General features: G+C 33.8%; 3 protein-coding genes and 1 pseudogene across 5 annotated transcripts in view; 3 read left to right on the plus strand and 1 right to left on the minus strand.

Annotated features, from left to right (window-relative positions):
- The window catches only part of LOC140984804 (probable pectin methylesterase CGR3), a 72,426-nt gene extending 65,377 nt beyond the window's left edge, over positions 1-7,049 (plus strand). The window contains exons 2-7 of one of the 2 annotated variants that reach the window (XM_073452438.1): positions 3,892-4,031; positions 4,341-4,380; positions 4,663-4,704; positions 5,273-5,647; positions 6,100-6,155; positions 6,718-7,049. In XM_073452438.1, coding sequence (XP_073308539.1) covers positions 3,912-4,031; positions 4,341-4,380; positions 4,663-4,704; positions 5,273-5,647; positions 6,100-6,155; positions 6,718-6,870 — 786 coding nt within the window. In that variant the 5' untranslated portion in view covers positions 3,892-3,911 and the 3' untranslated portion in view covers positions 6,871-7,049. Of the gene's footprint in view, positions 1-3,878; positions 4,032-4,340; positions 4,381-4,662; positions 4,705-5,272; positions 5,648-6,099; positions 6,156-6,717 lie in introns of those variants that run through there. The other variant, XM_073452437.1, reaches the window with a different exon arrangement.
- A 350-nt stretch (positions 7,050-7,399) lies between these two features.
- Positions 7,400-9,182, plus strand: LOC140984646 (uncharacterized; annotated as a pseudogene).
- A 224-nt stretch (positions 9,183-9,406) lies between these two features.
- On the minus strand, positions 9,407-11,459 carry LOC140985357 (uncharacterized). Its single transcript, XM_073453193.1, has 2 exons — positions 10,711-11,459; positions 9,407-10,381 (listed from the first exon to the last, which is right to left on the minus strand). Exons 1-2 carry the CDS (start codon positions 11,436-11,438, stop codon positions 9,676-9,678), a joined length of 1,434 nt encoding a protein of 477 aa, XP_073309294.1. The 5' UTR covers positions 11,439-11,459; the 3' UTR covers positions 9,407-9,675.
- Positions 11,460-15,488: 4,029 nt separating this feature from the next.
- On the plus strand, positions 15,489-18,611 carry LOC140983756 (uncharacterized). 2 transcript variants are annotated; one of them, XM_073450884.1, is made up of 3 exons: positions 15,489-15,811; positions 16,046-18,207; positions 18,310-18,611. In XM_073450884.1, the coding sequence occupies exons 1-3, from the start codon at positions 15,613-15,615 to the stop codon at positions 18,388-18,390; spliced, it is 2,442 nt and encodes an 813-aa protein (XP_073306985.1). In that variant the 5' UTR covers positions 15,489-15,612; the 3' UTR covers positions 18,391-18,611. The 2 variants fall into 2 exon arrangements, with proteins under 2 accessions (XP_073306985.1, XP_073306986.1); XM_073450885.1 differs by having other exon boundaries at positions 15,490-15,811; positions 16,055-18,207.
- Positions 18,612-20,881: the final 2,270 nt, after the last annotated feature.

The following is a 20,881-nucleotide window of genomic DNA, read 5'->3' on the forward strand; positions in this document are numbered from 1 at the left end:
CATTTTGCCCCTAGAAACCTAATTGACCATTTTACCTCTGGACCTCAAAATTTCAATCCGAAACCAACCAAACCTACTAATATACCTCAAAACATATTTATAATCATTTCCTAGACGTAAACTCGGGCCCATGCATTAAATTCTGTAATTCGTGTAAAAACTTGGATCGGGGTCCCGGTTTTAACCCGAATTACTCTGTAACTCAACCAAACTTTTCCAAACTCAAATCATGGCTTAACCACACTCGATCAGACCCTAAATAACATGCTCCTAGCCATTTAGGACCCCCAAGACACGGTTGAAACTTGTTGTACCTATCGGTTCTTATAGAGGTCGAAACCCTAGCCTCACCATCCACCATAAACTCGAACCTAGCCCAAGCTAGACCAAACCAGACTCAAACCAGACCACTCTAGGACGTGACTGGACCCTCCCAGATGGATTCAACCTAGGCCTAAGGTCCCATGTATGTGGCCGTGCGCGAAACTCTCGGAACACCACAAAGCGCGACCCTTCTACAACTTAGGATTCACGATCTGGTCTTGGGTTGCAACCAGCTGCACTTGGGCCACCCTAAACCACGACTCAGACCCACCAGGGTCTGCACCATGGTACGGTTTGTCCCTTACACGGCCTTGTCTCCTTACCTCTCCCAATCGGCCACCTCAACCACCAAGTACCCGAGAATTCTATCGACCCTTAAGTCGCACGCTCTAGACCTGATCTCAACACCTAAACCTTCAAGAACAGGCTGTATTTCGTCCCTTGCACGACCAAGCCCTAGCAACTCCTTCCCCCACACCAAAATGTGAGTTCCATGACAAAAAAAGGCAAAATGAATATGCAAAACTATAAAGGACCAATGCATGACATTAAATCCATGACATATCACGTGAATGCAATCAATATACGTACTAGGGTGTGAAAGATGAGAAAGAACGAGATATAGGGCGTGCCTTTGCGTATTTACGCTCGAAAACCTTGACACAAACGCGTAGAACGTGCACCGGAGGGACAAAGAAGAAATCCTTTGAAAAAGCTCAAGCGAAACCAAGGAGATGGCTGCTGAAAATCGAGAGGCTGCTGCTGAAGGTTGGGGAGGGGTGGCCGAATGTAAGGAGAGAGGGTTTATGGTTAGAGTGTAGGGTTTAGTTATAACATTTAGTGCTACCGGCCTTTAATTGAGAATAATGAGATTAACAAGAATTTTAGGCCCATTAAGTAATAAAATATATAGTCCCATCAAGCCCAAAAATACTCCCGTAAAATATTTAGTTTAGGTATGTTTTTGAAAATATTGACCGAACCCTCAAAAGTCTCTCGCCTTTCTAAAATTTGCATACTGGTTTAAAACATGATCCAACGAGTAAAAATACACCACCAAGGCCCATTTTTGATAATCACCCTTAGTTACACCTTGTATTAAATAATTAAAAATAATTATTTAATAAAATATTTTTTTCTTAATTGTCTCCGGTCTCTGTCCCTCGTTCGAGCGCGAAATACTGTTAAAAGCCCTAATCCATGAAATCTTAACAAACCAAGAAATAAAACATCTATCCATATCATGATCATACATTTCATGTGTTAAAAATAATTAAACACATAGTTTAGTAAAACGCAAGATTGCATGCAGTCATGTTACATAGTTCGAATTTTCTAGACCTTACAGAGAAAATCACCAAAACCGCACCTACTTCAAATCATATTTTTCCTTCCAAATATACAACATAAAATCTTTAAATAAAAAATAAAATCAAAACAGCTCGATTTTCATGGGAAGATGGTGGATCACCAGATATTTCATTCTATTTCTGATGTTTTCCATATATGATCGAAATATTCATAAAACAAAATAATCTCTAAATTAATACTCGATAAATCAGTAACATCTCTAAAACAATATTTTTTCAGTCCTGGCTTGAGCTAGTTTAATAAATAAATAATTTTATAAATTAATAAGATAATAATTTTTGAAAGACCCTAATATAAATAAATGGTTTCATTAATATAATAAATTAATATCCCTCTAAAATTACAAACTATAATTAAGACAATTTAATAAATATGATCATATTGTTGTTTATTTTTTCTTAAATTTCAAACATAATTAATTTCATCTCTAACTTTTCTCATTCATCCAAAAGCTCCTTTATAAATAATAGACCTAGATATATATTTTTAATGCAACTAAAATGTGAAAACTATTAAAATATATAAGTTTCTATATAAAAAAATAGAATAATTCCAAAATAAAAAATAAATTCTAAATTAATATTTTAAGATTTTTTTAGTAAATAATAAGAAATCTTATAGTGTTATGTCAATTTTATTTATATGTTAGTTGGATCAAAAATACAAATTTTAAAATAATAAATTATTAATTTATTGATTAATTATACATATAACACGTGTAATTATTTTTCATATAATAATATATCATATACCTAATACCAAATTTTAGAATTTTTTGTGGTAAGCAACAATTTTAATATGATTATTGCATTAAATCAATTCAACTTCTAAATTATCCATTAATTTGGTTATTATAATTCCATTATTTCATTATCATGACTCGTACTTAGATATGATAGTAAGTCTTAATTCGAAACGATGAATGATTTTTAGATTCAATTATAAATAACATAAAAATTCTTATGAGATAGTCTCATAAGTCAATTTTGTGAGACATATATTCTATTTAGATTACTTATGAAAAAAATATTACTTTTTATACTAAAAATATTTTTTTTATTGTAAATATGTGCAAAACTGATCTGTCTTACGAATAAAGATCCATGAGATCGTTTTACAAGAAACATACTCTTATAACAATCATCTGGTTCAAAAAAAAAAGTAATTCGATCAATATGGACATAGTTGATTCGTCTTACAAAAAATCTACTCTAATTATAACAACTTTACATATAGTCCAAAACTCTAATCATGTGTCTTCTGCCGACGTATTTAAAATCAAATTAAATTTCCCACTAATTAGTCTAAAGTTTAAGTTCCATTAATAGAGATATTAAATGGTACTTAACTTAATTCATACATATTAAGTCAAATAAAATTAAATTAAATTAATATTATCGAAATAAATTCTAGCTCTTTTTTCTCTGTCCTCTCCCTTGAGATTAAACGAGCAGATCCAGATCCCACATCCACTTATCGTCATTCCAGGTAACAGCTCTGGTACAATTCTTGTTCATTGATTTTATTGTCCCCTTTCTTTGTTGGGAAGATGCGACGTCGTTCTGTTCGTGAAGTTGTGGGTTCATGTTTTTTTCAAAGATTAAGTGAAATACGAGATGTTGAGCTGTCAATTTGGTTCGTTATTTGGTTAAAATCTGATTTTGTTTCTGCTGCGTCGTGGGTTTACCAGAATCCCGTATTCGTTAAGTGCAATCAGCTGTTTTGTTGTTTTCGGTTGCATGACGGTGAGGAATGGAAATTGATATTGGAATTTTATTGCGGTGTCAAAGCGTGTTAGCCAATCTATATGTAATTCGACCTTTTGGACTGTATTATATTTTTGACCTGCTTTGGCTGCATTGAATGTTTCTTCTGTGTTGGCATTGGATAGCTCTTACCATTAGTTTGTCAGAAATTTATTTTGCTTGAGATGGTCAGAGTGTCTGTGTTTGTGTCTAGTGCATTTAAGAATCTTTTAGTCCAGGAGTTTTGGGCAATGAGATCAGATATCTCGTTCTCCCTCGCGGGTTTTGGGTGCTGCAAGGCGTGTTAGTTAGTTTAGGGATCTTCATACTATACATTAGTTGAATTAGATGCGTTATTATGGTAAATGCTTTTTTGTATTGTTTTACCATTATATTTCTTGTTTAATCAGGCTGATATTTACATATTAGTGCTATAAATCTTGTTTTGCAGGGTATTAAAAATTTAAAACAATGTCTAGAAGACCCAATACTTCTCGTCGATTTGCAGATAATGGGAGCATTCCTTTAGTGGGTTCATTGCACCCAAAATCTCGCCCATCTCCCATATTATCTATTGGTCTTCTTGTTGTGGTAAATATTGGTTTTTCCATTAATTGTTTCTTACTAGTTCACTTCCCAGCATTATGTTACTACGTACACAATCTTGGCATTCACAAGCATGCCTACATTCCTTCATTGCTATAAATACACTCTGTAATACAATTTTTAACATTAGTATTTCATGTGGATCATGTAATCTATGTTTGATGGATGCCACTGATTTCGAAATTTTAATTTCTTTATGAATTCTGATGATGGCCCAGCCGGCAGGCGCTATCTTGTTGATTTTCTTTGTTGCAAGAAAACTAATTAGCTACCTTATTTTTTTGTCATTTTCAGGGAGTGCTATTGGTTGTTGGATATGTGTATCATGATTTAGGTCTGTCGTTGATCTTTTGGTTTTACCCCCACCCAACACATATCCTAGCAAGATTCATCAAATAATATTGTACTTTATTTTGTCATTATTTCCTATTTAGCTGAACTTTTATGTAATTGTTTTTTCCCCTAAATTTTGATGAGATGGAAGTCCTGGCGGAATGGGAACTTAGCATTTATCCTTAGTACCTCTATTCATTCTAATAATGATTTCCATTGAAAACGTTTGATCGTGAATTTCGTTGTTTTAGTGAGATCTAAGTTTTAAATTGTTTTTTGACAGGTGGCAGGAGTGGTGGCATAGCTGCTTTTGATAGAGTTGATGGTAATTGCACGTGATATAAAATAGCTTTCTCTATCTTGTCAAGAGCCTCTAATGCAAATCACTATCATTCTGCATATTTAAGATGCAAGGATGCACATTTTGGTATTAGTTACAAACGAAGGCTCTCTACCAGAAAATATTATTTCCTAATTTAACTAATCAAAGGCAGACATAATGGTGAAAATAAGTGCACTTAGTACCATTATTTCCTTGTTAGAGAATCAGAATCAGGCAACGCAACCGTACTCATATAATGTTCTGTTGCATGTACCTGCAATCACTGCAGCTGCAACTTTTTTCATTTAGGAAGTCTCAATTTGTTTAAGCTAAGGATGTGTTAACTTATTTTACTTGGATCATGAGATTTTCATCGGTTGATATCCGTAGGTAAATTCTGCATATTATAATGGATTTGATATTTGTATATTTCCTATTGTTGATGAAAATATAAACTTCCTGCTTGGCATGGTTTCCTCATCTGTTTATGTATTTCTATTCTGCTTGTGGTTTCCTTTGACTTTGTGGAGATAAGCTGCATTTTTTCATTAACTTGCGCATGTGTATGCAGGTGGTGTTTCATGCTCATCAGAAACTCTAAGATTAATCCCTATTCTTAAGAAAGCATATGGCGACAGCATGAAGAAAGTGTTGCATGTAGGTCCTGAGACCTGTTTGATAGTCTCACAACTATTAAAAGAAGAAGATACTGAAGCGTGGGGTGTGGAACCTTACGAGCTAGATGATGCTGATGCAAACTGCAGGGGTCTAGTGCACAGGGGTGTTGTTCGTGTGGCTGATATCAAGTTCCCTCTTCCCTACAGGCCAAAGTCATTTTCTCTTGTCATAGTGTCAGATGCACTGGATTACTTGTCACCCAAATACCTCAACAAGACAGTTCCAGAACTAGCAAGGGTATCTGCTGACGGTTTAGTTATATTATCTGGTAACTCTCCATGACTAATTAGTAATTACTAATTACATTGTTCGTAAGGGAAATATTTGAAGTTGAGACTCAGCTGACTTCATTGGTTGGTTTCTTGAATTTGTCTGTGTTTAAAATCCTATTACAATTTTTTTTATTCTACCATGGAATCTCCTATTCAGCACCCTCTCTAGCAAGAGTGATCTGAGAGTTTATTAAATACTTGAAAATGGGGATAGCCACCTTATAAGTTCCTCTAATCCCTTCTAGCATTTTTTGATCCAAAAATGTCATGAATGGGGTGAAACCTAAGCACTAGAAGATATTTTAAATTTCAAGGTGGTGAAAAACATTTTTATCTCGTGTATAGCATACAATAATTTACAAACATAGGAAAGTTTAACAGTGAGGGGACCTGATCATAGCATTATTATGGTGACGAGTGCTTTTATCCAAATTTCTTTTGCTTGCAGGGTACCCAGGTCAGCAAAAAGCTAAAGTGGCTGAGCTGTCCAAGTTTGGTCGCCCTGTAAGTGCCACTTTTTTCCTTCAACCTGGTTTCCTGTATCCTGCATGGATGGCTATAAATAGACAAGACTAATAGAATATCTGAGAATTTATAGTATCAGCATGAATTTTTGAATTTCTAACTGTTCAAATTCCTGGTTGATATACCATTTGCCTCTTAACCAGATATTCCCATTGGCCTAATCTTTTCTTTTTCACTATATGGAGAATTTAATAATTTCATTGATTAATACAGCAGATAGTTAACTATAGTTTTTTTTGTGATATAGCCGGTAAAAATCCAAGAATAAGAAATTCAATTATTTGTGAAATTGTAAGCTCCAAATTGTTGAGGCATTGATGTTTCATCCTTGGTGGATGGACTATTTCTCATAAGCATGTAATTCTCTAGTGCAAGTGTGAGGAGTATGTTGCAAGAATGTTTGAATATATTTCTTCTCCTTGTTTGATTGGAATGGACTGTAATTATGGGTGGATTACCTTTCTTTCAGATTAGAAGAACTATATAACATACCATATTTTGTGTTTCATTTCCATACTTCAATTCTTGCAACTTAATATAGGCAAAATTGCGAAGCTCATCTTGGTGGATTAGATTTTTCATTCAAACAAGCTTGGAAGAGAATGAAGCATTTGTGAAGAAGTTTGAGCAGGCTGCCGCCAAGAGATCGTACAAGTCGGCTTGCCAGATTTTCCACCTCAAACCATTGCATTGATTATTTATATCGTGTAGGTTGTATTCTTTGTGACAATAGGTGCTAAATAAATAGCATGTTTAGTTATTGTAGTATTATTTTTTACAAATTGTAATTGTTGAAAGTTTCACCTTGTTTTATTTTATAAATCTGAGTATAAGACGACAATATTATTGTATCTTGAAAATTTTGTTTGTCTAGTTTCTGGTCTACCCTTCTTGATTTTTTATTTTTGTGTGCGTGTAAACGACCATGCATAATATGCTCTTATTAAAAACAATTATAGTCTAAGATATCCCGGTAATGCAAAACCAATCATAACTAAACTACTTGTTGTGGCAAAACATATTTGTATTAAATATTATATTATTTATAAAAAAAATTAAACTTGTAAAATAAAAACAATAAAAGAAAGTTTAAATGATTTAAAAACTAACTCGAATATTAGCAAAATACCAAAAAAAAAAAATTTCCATATAGAACCCGGGAAAGAATCCAACTCCAAATCTTAATCTGTGTCCATGGTCTGTTGTAGCATTGAAGGAAAGAATTTAGCCAGCTTCCAACCATTAATGTTGATCGAATGTATCATACAAGAACAGAGCACCTTTCACTTGCTTGATTCATTGAATCATTTCTTGAAATGGGTTTTTAGCATTTGATGTTCAAGCTTGTGTAGTTTCTTCATTGATTGGATTTGAGCTCAACTTTTGTTTCTTTCACTAAAACTGCCAGATTTTACAGTCTCTCTCTCTCTCTCACACACACACACATAACTGAAACAAGAGGAGGAATATTGAATAGAGATGATATTTGTTCAGAGCTTACAGCAAAATGTTATGCAGGAAAATTGTGTAATTTTAATGCTCTGTAAGTTCAAGAAGTAAAACGGTGAGACATAATTTGTATTTCTAGTATCATCATGTGCTCTTTACAGTGGAAAGATCATGATTTTCTTGTTTCAGTCGTCGAGGTTCGGGTTTTCTACAACTCCACAAGTCCATAAGATTATTTTTCCCGTAAGAATATTCCTTAATGTTGTGGCAGGTTGTGTTGTAGTTGGTGGTGAGAAAAGGGTAATAGCTTGATAAAAGAACGGTTCTTTGGAAGTCATTATGTACAGGCAGTATCCGAATACGAACCAGAGATCGAAGGAAATCAAGGTTAAGCACGTCTGGCAATTATGTTTATTCCTTGGTGTCTGCTAATGGTTAATATACCAAGTGAAGCTTTCTCACGATGAGAAGAAAGGATTTGATGAAAGTCATGTCGGAGTTTGACTTGCTAGTGGTCATATTTACATTTTTGTAAAACCCGGAAGAAAAGGTATCATCCATTCTCGAGTGGAGGGAATGACTGTGGAAGACGTAGAAGGAAATAAGCATATCGAAGAAGATGGGATAGAAAAGAAGAAAGATTAAGAAAACGAGAGTGGAGGGATGGATGGTGGAGATGAGACGTTTGATGATGATGAAGTTGAACGAGAAAATTCTGCTGATGGTAAAAGGGAGGGGGAAGACGGTGATGAGGATGAAAATGTCGAATAAAAAGATTCGGAAGATATTAATGATCAAATGGAGAAGGAAAGTTCAGTGGAGGAAACAGATCGTGATGGAGATGATACGAATTCGCATGAGTCACGTGAGGAACATTACAAGGCCGATGATGCTTCTAGTGCAGTGAGTCATGAAACACGAATGGATGGTATGGAAAATGAGAATGAACATGACGAAAATTCAAATGAACAAGTTGAGGACATTCTTGAACATGGATTGGAAGAGAATGCTAGCGAGGAACCTGATGAAGGTGAGAAGAGGAAAGAGTTGGAAGTAGAAGTAGGTGAAATGATTAAAGATGATACAGAGTCAAATGTGACTTAAAATGAAAACGAGGAAAATATGTGGTCGAATCATCACTCGGAAACGAGCGAGTCTGAATCAGAATATGTTCCTGAAATTCTCACCTTAGATACATCTGCAGACGACTTGAACCTGTAAGATAGTGATTCAGAGAAGGCCAACTATTCTAACTTGAATGTGGATGATAACAATTTAGACTCAGACTCAACAGGTCCTGATGAAACCAAAATCTCGGAATCTGAAGGGACCGAAAATCTCCAAGAAATTCAGCAGGATTCAGTAGACTCATCCGATTCATCAGATTCCTCATATGAGAAAGACACCGAAGATGTCGGCTCGGATCTTGATACACTCCCTGACATACAGACTGAAGATACAAACAGTGAAGATGCAGCGGCAGCATGAGATATGAAAATATGAGTTGAAGAGTTTATATTGTCTAAGAATTCAATCTCGACATTGCTGGTAAAATACCAGCAAGTTTGAACGTATATTGTTTCTGCTTTATCATATATCTTGAAACTAAATTTGATGGTAAAGGATTTTAATCTGTCCAGCGCAAACATTGATCAACGTGAGTTAGATTAGAATTTAAATACATTGTTTGTTGTTATACTACAATTGAGTTCCAGCTCTATTAGAAGCTGCAGCTACTAATAAATTTTTTCATTCTCTTAAATACATTTTTCCAACAAATCTTGATACTAATAGCTGTAATTACTAATACTTTCTCCAGGCAACTTTACAAATTACAAAACAAGCTTCATATGGAAACCTATCAATTAACCTACAAATGAAAAAAATTATTGCATTGAAAGCAAAAATCAAGAAAACAAACAGCAGTTAATCACTACTGTACACACTCTTAAAGAATGAAAATTTGAACAAGCTCTTAGCTGTTGCATTGAATGGAATGCAAATCCAATTTCAAAATTCAAAATCCAACTGTCAATACAACCCGATCCGGCTAATCAAGATCCACTTGTCTCAGTTCTTTCCTGAGCTTCCGAGAAAACAGGTTACAAGCATCCATGCTTAAATCCATGGCAGCAGCCAACGCCACGAAAACTGCAGCATCCTCCGTGCAGGTCACATGTTGCACCCCAATTTCCACCTCTGGCTTGCTGCACTTGCCGTTGCCCTCCACTGTAGATGACATCACGAATCCTCTGTACAAAAAATTCGCCCAAGATCCCAATCCTGACGTTGACCCCAACTCGGACCCTGACCCCGACCCCGAACCGAGATCAAAGCTACTATTAGGACTAGTCATTGGAGTTGGACCGTTACTGATGTCTATACTGAAATTTCCGCCATATTTTGTGCTAATGGAGGAATTTGCAACTCGGATTGAATCCATGCCATCGTCGGGTATAAGTTCGAATCGGTATCCAACGTCTTTTCCCTGACGCCATGCCTCTAGGCGGCCCCAAGGCTGGAATGTGCTGTGGCCTTGTCTTAGAATGAGCCATGCTCCAGGATTCGATTTGCTGACGCTATTAGTGCCAGGTGATGGAACAAATGGTGTAACCATCGATGCAGCAGCCACAGGTGAGCCGGAAAGGTCGTGGACAGTGATTGACCACCCTTTTCGTTCTTCCGGGGCCACTTCTTTTTCTTCTGTAAATGCACTGAAACAGCCGGTTGAGGTACTTGGTTCTGACAGCGATGATCTAATTTCAACAATAAACCAAATATCAAGATTGCATTCAAGAAATCAGAGCTTACTGAAAATTAAACACACACTCATGGACGTCATTTCAGGTTTCTATTGTTTAAAATCAGGCATAATATTCACCCATTTTCAACCCGCTGCAGACTAAATAAGAATTTTGGTTGGACTGAAATCCATTTAGAACATTTTTTTGTCAGAGTTCTTGTTCAAAATCAGATATAAATACCAATTCAGACCAACCCCTACTCCGGGGAAAAGAAAAACAGGATCTTGGTTACTCATAAAATGACTAAATTTAATAAAATAAAACCAAGAAATTACGTTTACCTGGATCTCAAAATCCTATCCCCAGAATTTCTGAACCCGAACTTGCAAGTAAAAACTGGCTGTTGCACATGTCCATTGACCTGGAAAACCTGCGGGCTGCACTCGGGTTCCCCATCAAACCGAAAGACAAATCTCGGGTCGGGCTCGGCTCTCACATTCAAATGTAATTTCAACCCCGAACCACCAATCAAAACCCAACCATTCTGAATCACGCTTCTTCGATTATTCCGATTATTTTCCATAATACTCCTCAAATCCAATGGCACCACAACGCACCCCAAGAGCTTCACGCCATTGACAACCCCACAACCGCCATTTCCTCTAGTACTTCTCCTGTAAATCTCACACTTCAGACAAGAAAACTTACTCGATCTCTCCATCGAACTCTCCAATTCCGCCTTCCTCAAGGTGAAACAACCCTGAATTCTGCTCTCAAATGGGCCGCTTTCCTCGGCAAGGGCCGTGACATCTGAAACCTGGGTCGGAAACCCTTTGAGCTTGAATTTGCAGAAAAACGAAAGGGACGAGAGATGGGTTTTATCCGGAAACTTCAACGCCAAATTGCCCCAAAAAATTCGTACAAAAGAACATGGATCCATCACTTGCCTCTCGCGGAAACTCCTACTAGATAGTAACACAGTAACCAAAAACAACAAACTAATTTCTTCCCAGAAGAAGATGTGTACTAGAATGATGTAATCATGGAGAAGCAGCGCATATATGGGCATCGAACATGACTATGGCAGCGGGGGTGGGGTGGGGTGGGGTGGGGTGGGGGGTGGAGGAGTAGGGGGGTTGCATGGGCATGCGCGCGATATGAGCTGGTATGCATGTACGGGAAGTGCCAGCGATGAGTATCCGATACATACAACATATCTGTCGAGGTTAATAGCCAAAACACCCCTTTATTTCATTATTATTATTATTATTATTATTATTAAATATGAGTAATAAACAATAAATTAAATATAAGTAGGTATTTTGTGAGATGGTCTCACTAATATTTATTTGTGAGACCGGTCAATCTTACGAATATTCACAATAAAAAGTAATACTCTTAACATAAAAAGTAATATTTTTTCATGGATGACTCAAATAAGAGATTTGTCTCACAAAATAAGACCCGTGAGACCATCTCACACAAATTTTTGCCATTAAATATATATTAAACTATTGGTTAGGTTAATCAATTTTTTGCTGCTTAATATAATATAATAATAATAAATAAAAATAGCAAAAAAATATATGAATATTTATTTTTCAACCAATTATAAGTTTAATAATCTTGTCCAATACATTCATATTTTACATTACCATATGTCTATGTTACATTTTACATAAAATTTCGATATACCAAAAATTTTTCGATACGATAATCTTGATATAATAAAAATTCTATATTTTTTCCGACCTTTAATTTGAGATGAAATTGCCCATTAACTTTTGTAATAATATTCGCCATATAAAATTTGCCCAAATAGCTATCAATATTTTATTTTTATTTTATTTTATTAAAAAAAAAAGAAAAAAGAAAAAATAGATGGGATTGTTTGCAATTTTTAATCTGCCTGTCAATTGCTATTTGCTAGGTGTTGTTTGGAAAAAGGTGTTTTGTTGGTTTGTGGAATTCTGTATATGTATTGGCCAGCTGGGACACACTTAAATCCCAATGGGAAGCAGCTGTATTTCTTGGTAATTAATGTGAAATTCCCAAACAAGTCCTCCCTTTAAAATTTTTCAAATTTCAATTTTAGTTTTTTTATTATTTATTTTAAAATTTTGTTGATTTCTCTATCGAGAGTAGGTACATAAAATAACAACTCACGCCGTCTCAAGTCACAAAGTTATAACAAAGTATCTTGAAATTTGAATATGTTAAGAATTATCATATTTAAACAACGGATATAATGCATAGCATTATTTATAGATCATCTGATATCAAGATTTCAAAATTGGGATATGATCTGGAACTCGAGATCTAATTGTAACAATTTTCTTTTTGAACTAAAAAAAATCAACGACTTTCTGATCAGTTATTGTATATAGAAAAAATATTGAGTTAATTGCATCAATCCACGTGTAAAAAATTTAAAGAGCAAAAACATTATATTTAATAATTACACTTTAGACTTCGTATTTTTAAATCAGACGTAAAAAACTCTTACTGGATGAGGTAAATGTGTCTATATANGATTTTATAAAAATGAAGAATGTATTAGCCTATTAATATTTTTTCATACTTTATAGTTTTTATGTATTTAGACTTTTCGAACTCGGTTTCGATCTATTTCTCGAGTTCGAATTATCAAATTTATTTGGAGTGTAAAATAATGTTTTTAACATAAAAATTAATATTTTTTTATGAGACGAGTTCGAATAAGAGAATCATCTTACAAAATTGATAGATAAAACGGTTTTATAAGAGTTGTTGTGATTATTTTTTTCAATCATTTTTTTTTTACGTTATCTTTAACATTTTGCTCAAGCAAGTGAATGGATGATTGATGAGCTAGCTCAATTGGACAATTGTATCTTAATTTGCGGGAGGGAATCTATTTATTTGGTTCCTTTGTCAAAAAATTATTAAGTTTTGATTGGATAAGTAGATTCCAATCATGTGACATAAAATAAATTATAAACTCTTGGATTAATATTTTTACATTAAAAATGAGCAATTCGTTTATTTTATTTTCTAAATAAACAAAATTATCCTCATATAGTCTTTTTTTAAAAAAATTTGTATCGATAAATACCTTTGTTATTTTTATATATGTTACTTACCCTTATCCTTTCCATTCGACAAAAAAAAAAAAAACGAATATACCTTGAATCACAAAAAATTTACAAAGTCAATTACAGATAATTAGACGATATATCATATTCAAACAAAATAAATTTGAAATGGATCTTCTATTCGACCCGAATCATGAAAAAATATTATATTTTATGTAAAAAAAATATTATTTTTTACTTCAGATATGAACATGGTCGATATTTCTCACAGAAAACTTATTCTTATTTAAATACAGTCAAATACATTGGAGATATTTATTTTTTCAAAAATAAAATTTGACCAATCTCATTTTCCTCAAATTGGACACACAATTTACAGATTATAGGTTAACTGCAAAAGCTTTCATGGGCCGGTCAGACCAGTGGTCCAAAATAACCGAGCAATTTGGACCTGGCGAAAGGTTTTGGGCCTTTTGTAGCCCAATCTGAAAAGCCAGGCATGGTGTATTGGTCTAGCAAAATAAATAAATACATAATTGTCGGATTGAATAATTTCATTTGGACTAGAAAATTCAAATTACTTAAAAAAAAACAAAAAATTAATTGATCCAAACATACTATTTGATTGTATTTAGATGAACGAATTCGATTTGAAGATTGATTTAAAAAAGAAATTATACTCGTCTAGAGTGTATTTCAAATCTATTACATATGCGTACATTAATACAAAATTTGAATTTAAAATTCACTCAATATAAATTCATCCAAACAATCACCGTATAAATTTGTTCCTAACGAGAAATGCGAAGTGTCGTAAAGTATATCATATTATATCACCGAGTCTTGACTGTAGAGCTTTTATACAAAATAAAGAAAAGTTGTTAGAAGCACAATATTTTGTAGGTAATGAGTGGAAAAAGTTATAACTATTTATGTAAATTCTATTAAATATAGAAAAATAATTATTATCGATTATTTTCGAGAACTTGGAAATATCAATGAATTTGAGAAAGTTGTAGAAGTAGAAGAAAAAGAAACAAAGCAAGCCAATTATTTGGGAGATGAAATGATAAGGACTCGTAAAGCTCCGTGTTGGACGAAGGATTACGTTCTCAAGTAGTATATTAAGAATAGTATGTCTCTTGTGAAACGGTCTCACAAATCTTTATCTGTGAGAAAGGTCAATCCTACCGATATTCACAATAAAAAGTATTAATCTTAGCATAAAAAGTAATACTTTTTATAGATGACTCAAATAAGATACCAGTCTCACAAAATACGACCCGTGAGATCGTCTCACACAAGTTTTTGACTGTTAAGAAATCATAAAATTTTAAGAATTGCCAATTAATGCTTAGAAAATTATATTCATAGGGGTTTGTATTGAGAAAAAGGGAGGAATACAAGAATTTATTTACATTCTCTATTCCTGTCTTCGCGTCACTCATTCTACCTTCTACTTTCTATTATATATACTTCTGATTATTCTTCGTTTGGTTCTTGAAAGTTAGTTAAATTGAAATAGTAGGAGTCAACATCACTCAAAAAAGATTTAAAATATTGAATCTAATTAGTTTGATACTATCATAGATTTTGGTAAAATGTAAAAATATATATATTTTTTTTGTCGAAAAAATGAATAAAAAACTATATCAAAACAGAAATGAAGAGAGACTTTACTTGTTTTCTAACTTCTCTTTCTTTGTTATTTTTCTAAAATCTGGTGTGCCGATTGCTTATAATAACGATATCTCAAATTTAAAACGAGTTATCAGAGTCGAGATTCAATTATAATACATTTATTTTAGCTGTTGAGACATCTAACCATTCTTCCGGGGATTCGTCCCGCCTAAACTCCTCCTCCCTGGGGAAAATAAGGTTGGTACCGAATATGAAGTGAGAAGGAAAAAACAAATAAAAAAAAGTCAAAAGCTGCTGAACAAATATAATTTAATCCAACGGCTATCTATCTTTTTACCCAATTTCTTTAATCCCAACGGTCGAAATTGAACATTTAAAATTTTAAACCCTCGTGTTTGTTCGGTAAGTAGCCGTTACATCACATTTTCGAATCAAATTCAGAATCATAATCACAAATCAAATCGTTTCAAGATCTTTTTCTCCATTCTTTCCATTCTGATCGTGAAAAAACTCACTCTCGTCTCTACAATGGCGGCTGTTTCAAATAGATCTCCTTCCTCAAATGCATCCAGGCCTAGTAGTAATCTCAATCCCAATTCCAGAAATCAAGAAAACAATCCTGAAACTAGGAAAAGTTTCAGTGGTGGCAACAATCCTTTAGGAAAACCCTCTATTCTTACTAATCTGAGGAGATTTGATCCCGTCACCCCTGCCAATACCCCTTCAGGTTGGTTTATATTCTTTTGAATTCTTTTTTTCTGGCACTTATTGTGACTCTAGTTGTAGTTTCTTGATTTTGGTATGAGGCTGCTTAATTTCAAAATTTCCATTTTCCTTAGTTTATTCATCTGAAATTTATTGTATCAGTGTGGTTGCTAGTTTCTTGATTTTGGTATGAGTACTGTTTTGGTTTCAATTTTCAGAAGTGGGTTTTGATTGTTTGTTCATTTGTGTTTGGAAGAATCTTCAGATTTTACAAGGAGATCGGTGGGAAAAGAAAGCTGCGTGGGTTTATTTTTTAACGTTTGTGAAGAAAAAGAGAACGATGAAAAAGATATGAATTTCAAGGCCGCAAAACTCCGGTCTCCGGCAAAAAATTCCAAGAATTTCATGTCACCTACTATTTCGGCCGCCTCAAAATTTACCCCATCTCCAAGAAAAAGGGTCTTGGTGGAGAGAAATGATCCCGTTCGAACCTCAATGTCCTTATCTGATGGAAAAGCTATGTTTTTTTCCACCTCGTCCACAGATGTTTCTGAAAATTTAGAGCCAAAATCTGACCTGGGATTTGACCAGAATCACTCCATTGATAGTTTCGTGGATGCAGAAGTTGCCGATTCTCAGAAAATTGAGGCTGTTCCTGAAGATCCTGCAGTTTCCAAGCCTTCAAAAAAAGTTACATTTTTAGATGCACCTACAGATTCTGAATCAGTGGTTACTGATTCTGATGAAAATTTTCTCGAATCCAGCTTAAAGAACAAGAGTTGTTGTTCAGATGTTTCCCCGTCCATAGCCCCACTCGATGCAGATCCATCCATGCCTCCTTATGATCCTAAAACCAATTACCTTTCTCCAAGGCCTCAATTTCTTTATTACAAACCAAATTCCAGGATCGACATGCTCTTGAACAAGAATAGGCTGGATTCGGATGAATTCATGCAACCAGAATATGATTTTACTGAAGATTCCACGTCTGAAACCATATCAGATTCCGAGCGCACAGAAGAATCTCAGGCGGAGGATCTGCAAGAGGAGGAATCTGGGCTTACTGCTTCAGCTGATATGGTAGTAGGCGTAACCGAAATGGAAGAATTGTCCTCTGGCGTTGAACTGCCTGAATCTTTACCGATCAGCTTGCCTTCTATTGATGACTTGCCAGAAAATTCGGTGCAGAGAATTGATAAGAAACCACGGGGTTTCTCTAGATTGATTTGTGGCTCTATGTTTCTGATTTTCGTGATTGCTTTTGCATCAATTTACATTACTCATTCTCCATTAGTTGATGAATTCGTTTTAAAAAATACGGGCTTCTCTGATTTTAGTGATCTTTATCACCAATCAAAGGAGAAATTTGATTGGGTTGCAAGACATATCAATCACTTCCAAGTTGATTCTTTGTCTTTCATTTCTGCCCTAATGAACAAGCTCGGTGAAGGAGAAATGATGGGCCCTTTGCAGTTCATGAATCTTACTGATCTTCAAAAGAAAATTTGGAACAATGAACATTTTCAGATCCATCAAGGATTGATGAAGGATCTTGAAGAAGATGATGAGTTGGAGGAATTTGCAGAGGAAGAAGAATATGCAGTAGATACTGATGAAAGATTTGATGAGGAAATTGAAGAATATGACAGATTAGAAACTGAAGACATCTCTCCTTTTTCTGAAATATTTTCTGAATCAGAGCCTGAGATTTTAGAAATTGTAGAAGGTGCCGATGGAGTTGCCCCTGAAGATGATCAATTAGCTGCTGCTTCTCAGGATCAAGAAAGTAGATTTGAAGCCAAAGATGTAGAAATGGGGACTGAGATCACTGATGCTGAAAATTTGGACGCTGAAACTAATGTTGGTTCTTCTACTGATGTTAATTTGTTGAACGATGAAAGTTCATTTGAAGAAGTTGATTCGTCTGGTGAAGCAAATGTCGAAAGCTATCCAGTACTGGAGTCGCCGCCACCTCAGACATCAGAAGAAAAATTTCACACAAATTACATCATTGGCATTTCTTCCGTCTTCGTGGCTCTATCGACAGTTGCAGCGCTCATATACTTGAACAAGAAAAAACCAAGTCTGGCCGAAGTTGTTTCGCAAACCCAACCATTGACGGTGAAGAAGCCGGACAATGAAAATGAATTTGCTGGTGGTACAGAGCACGTTTCCGAAGAAAGGCGGCTATCATCCACCCACACAGAGGTCGATTTGCTCGGTGGATCATGCCCTTCCGAAATCAGCAGCTTTCAAAAAAGTTACAGAGAGATGAAAGGAGCAGATGAAGTTCAAAGTTTAGAGAACAAACCAAAGAGGTATTCGAAAAGGGAGTCATTGGCTTCTTCATCAGGGTATTCCACTGGCTCCCCATCATATGGAAGCTTCACCACATACGAAAGAATTCCCACTAAACATGTAAATAATTTACTTTTAACTCTGTCTATCTGTGATTTTTTTTTTGCTAGTTTATTAATCCTAAATTGCACATTATTCTTTTTTTAAAAAAAAAAATCGCAGGCGAATAGAGACGAGGACATGGAAGTTGTTACACCGGTGAGGCGTTCTAGCCGTCTCAGGAATCAGATCACTTCTCCATGATAATCGCTTTGAACAAAGATCAGTTGTTTGTAGTTTGAACTTGGTTTTAGTGATTGGTGGTGGTGTAAGTTTGAAACACTAACTAATCGTAGTGTAGTATGCTTGCTGCATCTGTTGTTGGTTTCTTTATTTTGCCTTACACTTTTAGGCTTCCTTTCAACCAAAAATCTTGAATGTCATTCATTGTACTTGTTTTACTTGTAACAAATGTCACTTTTGGTAGAAAATTTAGGTGCGATGCAAGTTGACACGAATTAGATACAAAAGAAATTAATTAAAAACTTTGGAGCCAAAAAGTATAATATCGATTTTAATGAGCAAAACATGCAAGTAGAATAAACACAATAGATAAAGAAAAGTAACTAAAAATAAACAAATTACAGATCTTGCAATGCATAATCCATTAGTAAAGCTGCTACTGTGTTCCACTTCATTGAGGACTTGTACTCCTCTATATTGTTGTCCTTTGGATAGTTAATATTTATTTTATGAGGAGTATTGAATTAAATATAAAGATTTTATTTGATAATAAGAATATATTATTAAACTAAAAAATATATAACTTAGCTCATGCTTAAAAATATTATTAAGTAAAAAGTTTTTGGTCTTTTGAGTGAAACCCGAAAATAAAATTACCAGACTAAATTTAACTTGATTTGAATTAACAAATCAATATATACAAATATAGAGAAACTTGCTAAAAAAATAGAGTTTTTGCCCAAAACCGAGTAAATGATAGTAAATTATCTAACAAATGATTAAATATAATATGCAAATTAGTAAAAATAAAGCCCAAATGATTTTTTTTTTTTCTGGGGGAATTTTTCAACAAAGAAATATCAAAGTGGATCATTAAGCTTAATATATTTGTTTGATGAATTTTTTGTTGATTTCTTGAAAATATAATATTAAGTATTTGTAGAATATCAATATTTAATTTATAATGTACATTTGGTTCAAATATTATTGATTTTATATCTAAAAAATATCAGTAAATTATAATTTCTTTTTTCACATTTTATTTTTTTTAATTATATTCACTCAAGCCACCTAGCTAATTGTGGTTAAATTCAAGACTCTTAGAATCACTTTTCATTTTTTTCTTCTGATTCTGTGATTTCTTGGATATGATCATTGTTTTTGGAACTCGACAAAGCACCATATACATCCACGTACATATGTATATTTTGAATGTAATGGTTATCCAATCAACATACAAATAGACGAGTGACAACTGATCATTTATAATTCATCTAGCATCGAGATCTTCAAATTTGGACAAACTCTCGGATCAGAAATATTACCTAAATAAGACTTGACTTGACAGCAGCCCGATAGGAACATTGGTCCAGGCCAGATATAATACACCCGATCCATTCTAACGGCATGCTTGATAGAAATGAACTTATACTCATGATTGGTATGACATTGGAATAGAATAGTTATTCGTTCTCACTCCTAAATTACTCCTCATTTTTTATATTTATAAAATGTTTTCTTTATTTAGCTTAACTAATATAAATCTATATCTTCATAACTGATTTAAAACTTAAATTGAATGTAAGAAAACCCATAAAAATTTCTATTAATTTCTTACAAGGCGATAATGGAAAAAAATGGGGTTTTCATGTACATCATAAAAAGTAATTCAATGTAATTTATACCAAAAAAAAACCTAATATATTGAATATTTAGATAACAATTTAGTTAATTTATTTTTTAAAATATTGTATCGTACATGAAATTAGAATCTNAAAGTGGATTATTAAGCTTAAAATATTTGTTGGGTGAATTTTTTGTTGATTTCTTGAAAATATAATATTAAGTATTTATAGAATATCAATATTTAATTTATAATGTACATTTGGTTAAAATATTATTGATTTTATATCTAAAAAATATCAGTAAATTATAATTTCTTTTTTCACATTTTATTTTTTAATTGTATTCACTCAAGCCACCTAGCTAATTGTGATTAAATTCAAGATTCTTAGAATCATTTTTCTTTTTTTTTTTCTTCTGATTTGTGGTTTCTTGGATGATAATTGTTTCTGGGACTCGACAAAGCACCATATATATCCACGTATGTGTGTATATTTTCAGTGTAATGGTTATCCAATCAACATACAAATAGAAGAGTGACAATTGATCACTTATAAAATTCATCTAGCATCGAGATCTTCAAATTTGGACGAACTATCGGATCAGAAATATTACCTAAATAAGACTTGACAGCAGCCCGATATGAGCATTGATCCAGGCCAGATATAATACACCCGATCCATTCTAACCGTATGCTTGATAGAAAAGAACTTATACTCATGATTGGTATGACATTGGAATCAAATGATTATTCGTTCTCACTCCTAATTTACTCCTCATTTTCTATATTTATAAAATATTTTCTTTATTTAGCTTAACTAATATAAATCTATATCTTCATAAATGATTTAAAACTTAAATTGAATGTAAGAAAACCCATAAAAATTTC

The sequence above is a fragment of the Primulina huaijiensis genome, chromosome 9 (assembly GCF_012295235.1).
Source record: "Primulina huaijiensis isolate GDHJ02 chromosome 9, ASM1229523v2, whole genome shotgun sequence".
Taxonomy (NCBI): domain Eukaryota; kingdom Viridiplantae; phylum Streptophyta; class Magnoliopsida; order Lamiales; family Gesneriaceae; genus Primulina; species Primulina huaijiensis.

Excerpts from the sequence above, each read along its gene's own strand:
- LOC140985357 (XM_073453193.1), bottom strand. The coding sequence starts at position 11,438 with ATGCCCATATATGCGCTGCTTCTCCATGATTACATCATTCTAGTACAC. Across the intron at positions 10,382-10,710 it reads GATAGGATTTTGAGATCCAG|ATCATCGCTGTCAGAACCAA; the intron begins GTAAACGTAATT and ends TGTTGAAATTAG.
- LOC140983756 (XM_073450884.1), top strand. The coding sequence starts at position 15,613 with ATGGCGGCTGTTTCAAATAGATCTCCTTCCTCAAATGCATCCAGGCCT. Across the intron at positions 15,812-16,045 it reads CCCTGCCAATACCCCTTCAG|AATCTTCAGATTTTACAAGG; the intron begins GTTGGTTTATAT and ends TGTGTTTGGAAG. Across the intron at positions 18,208-18,309 it reads AAAGAATTCCCACTAAACAT|GCGAATAGAGACGAGGACAT; the intron begins GTAAATAATTTA and ends AAAAAATCGCAG.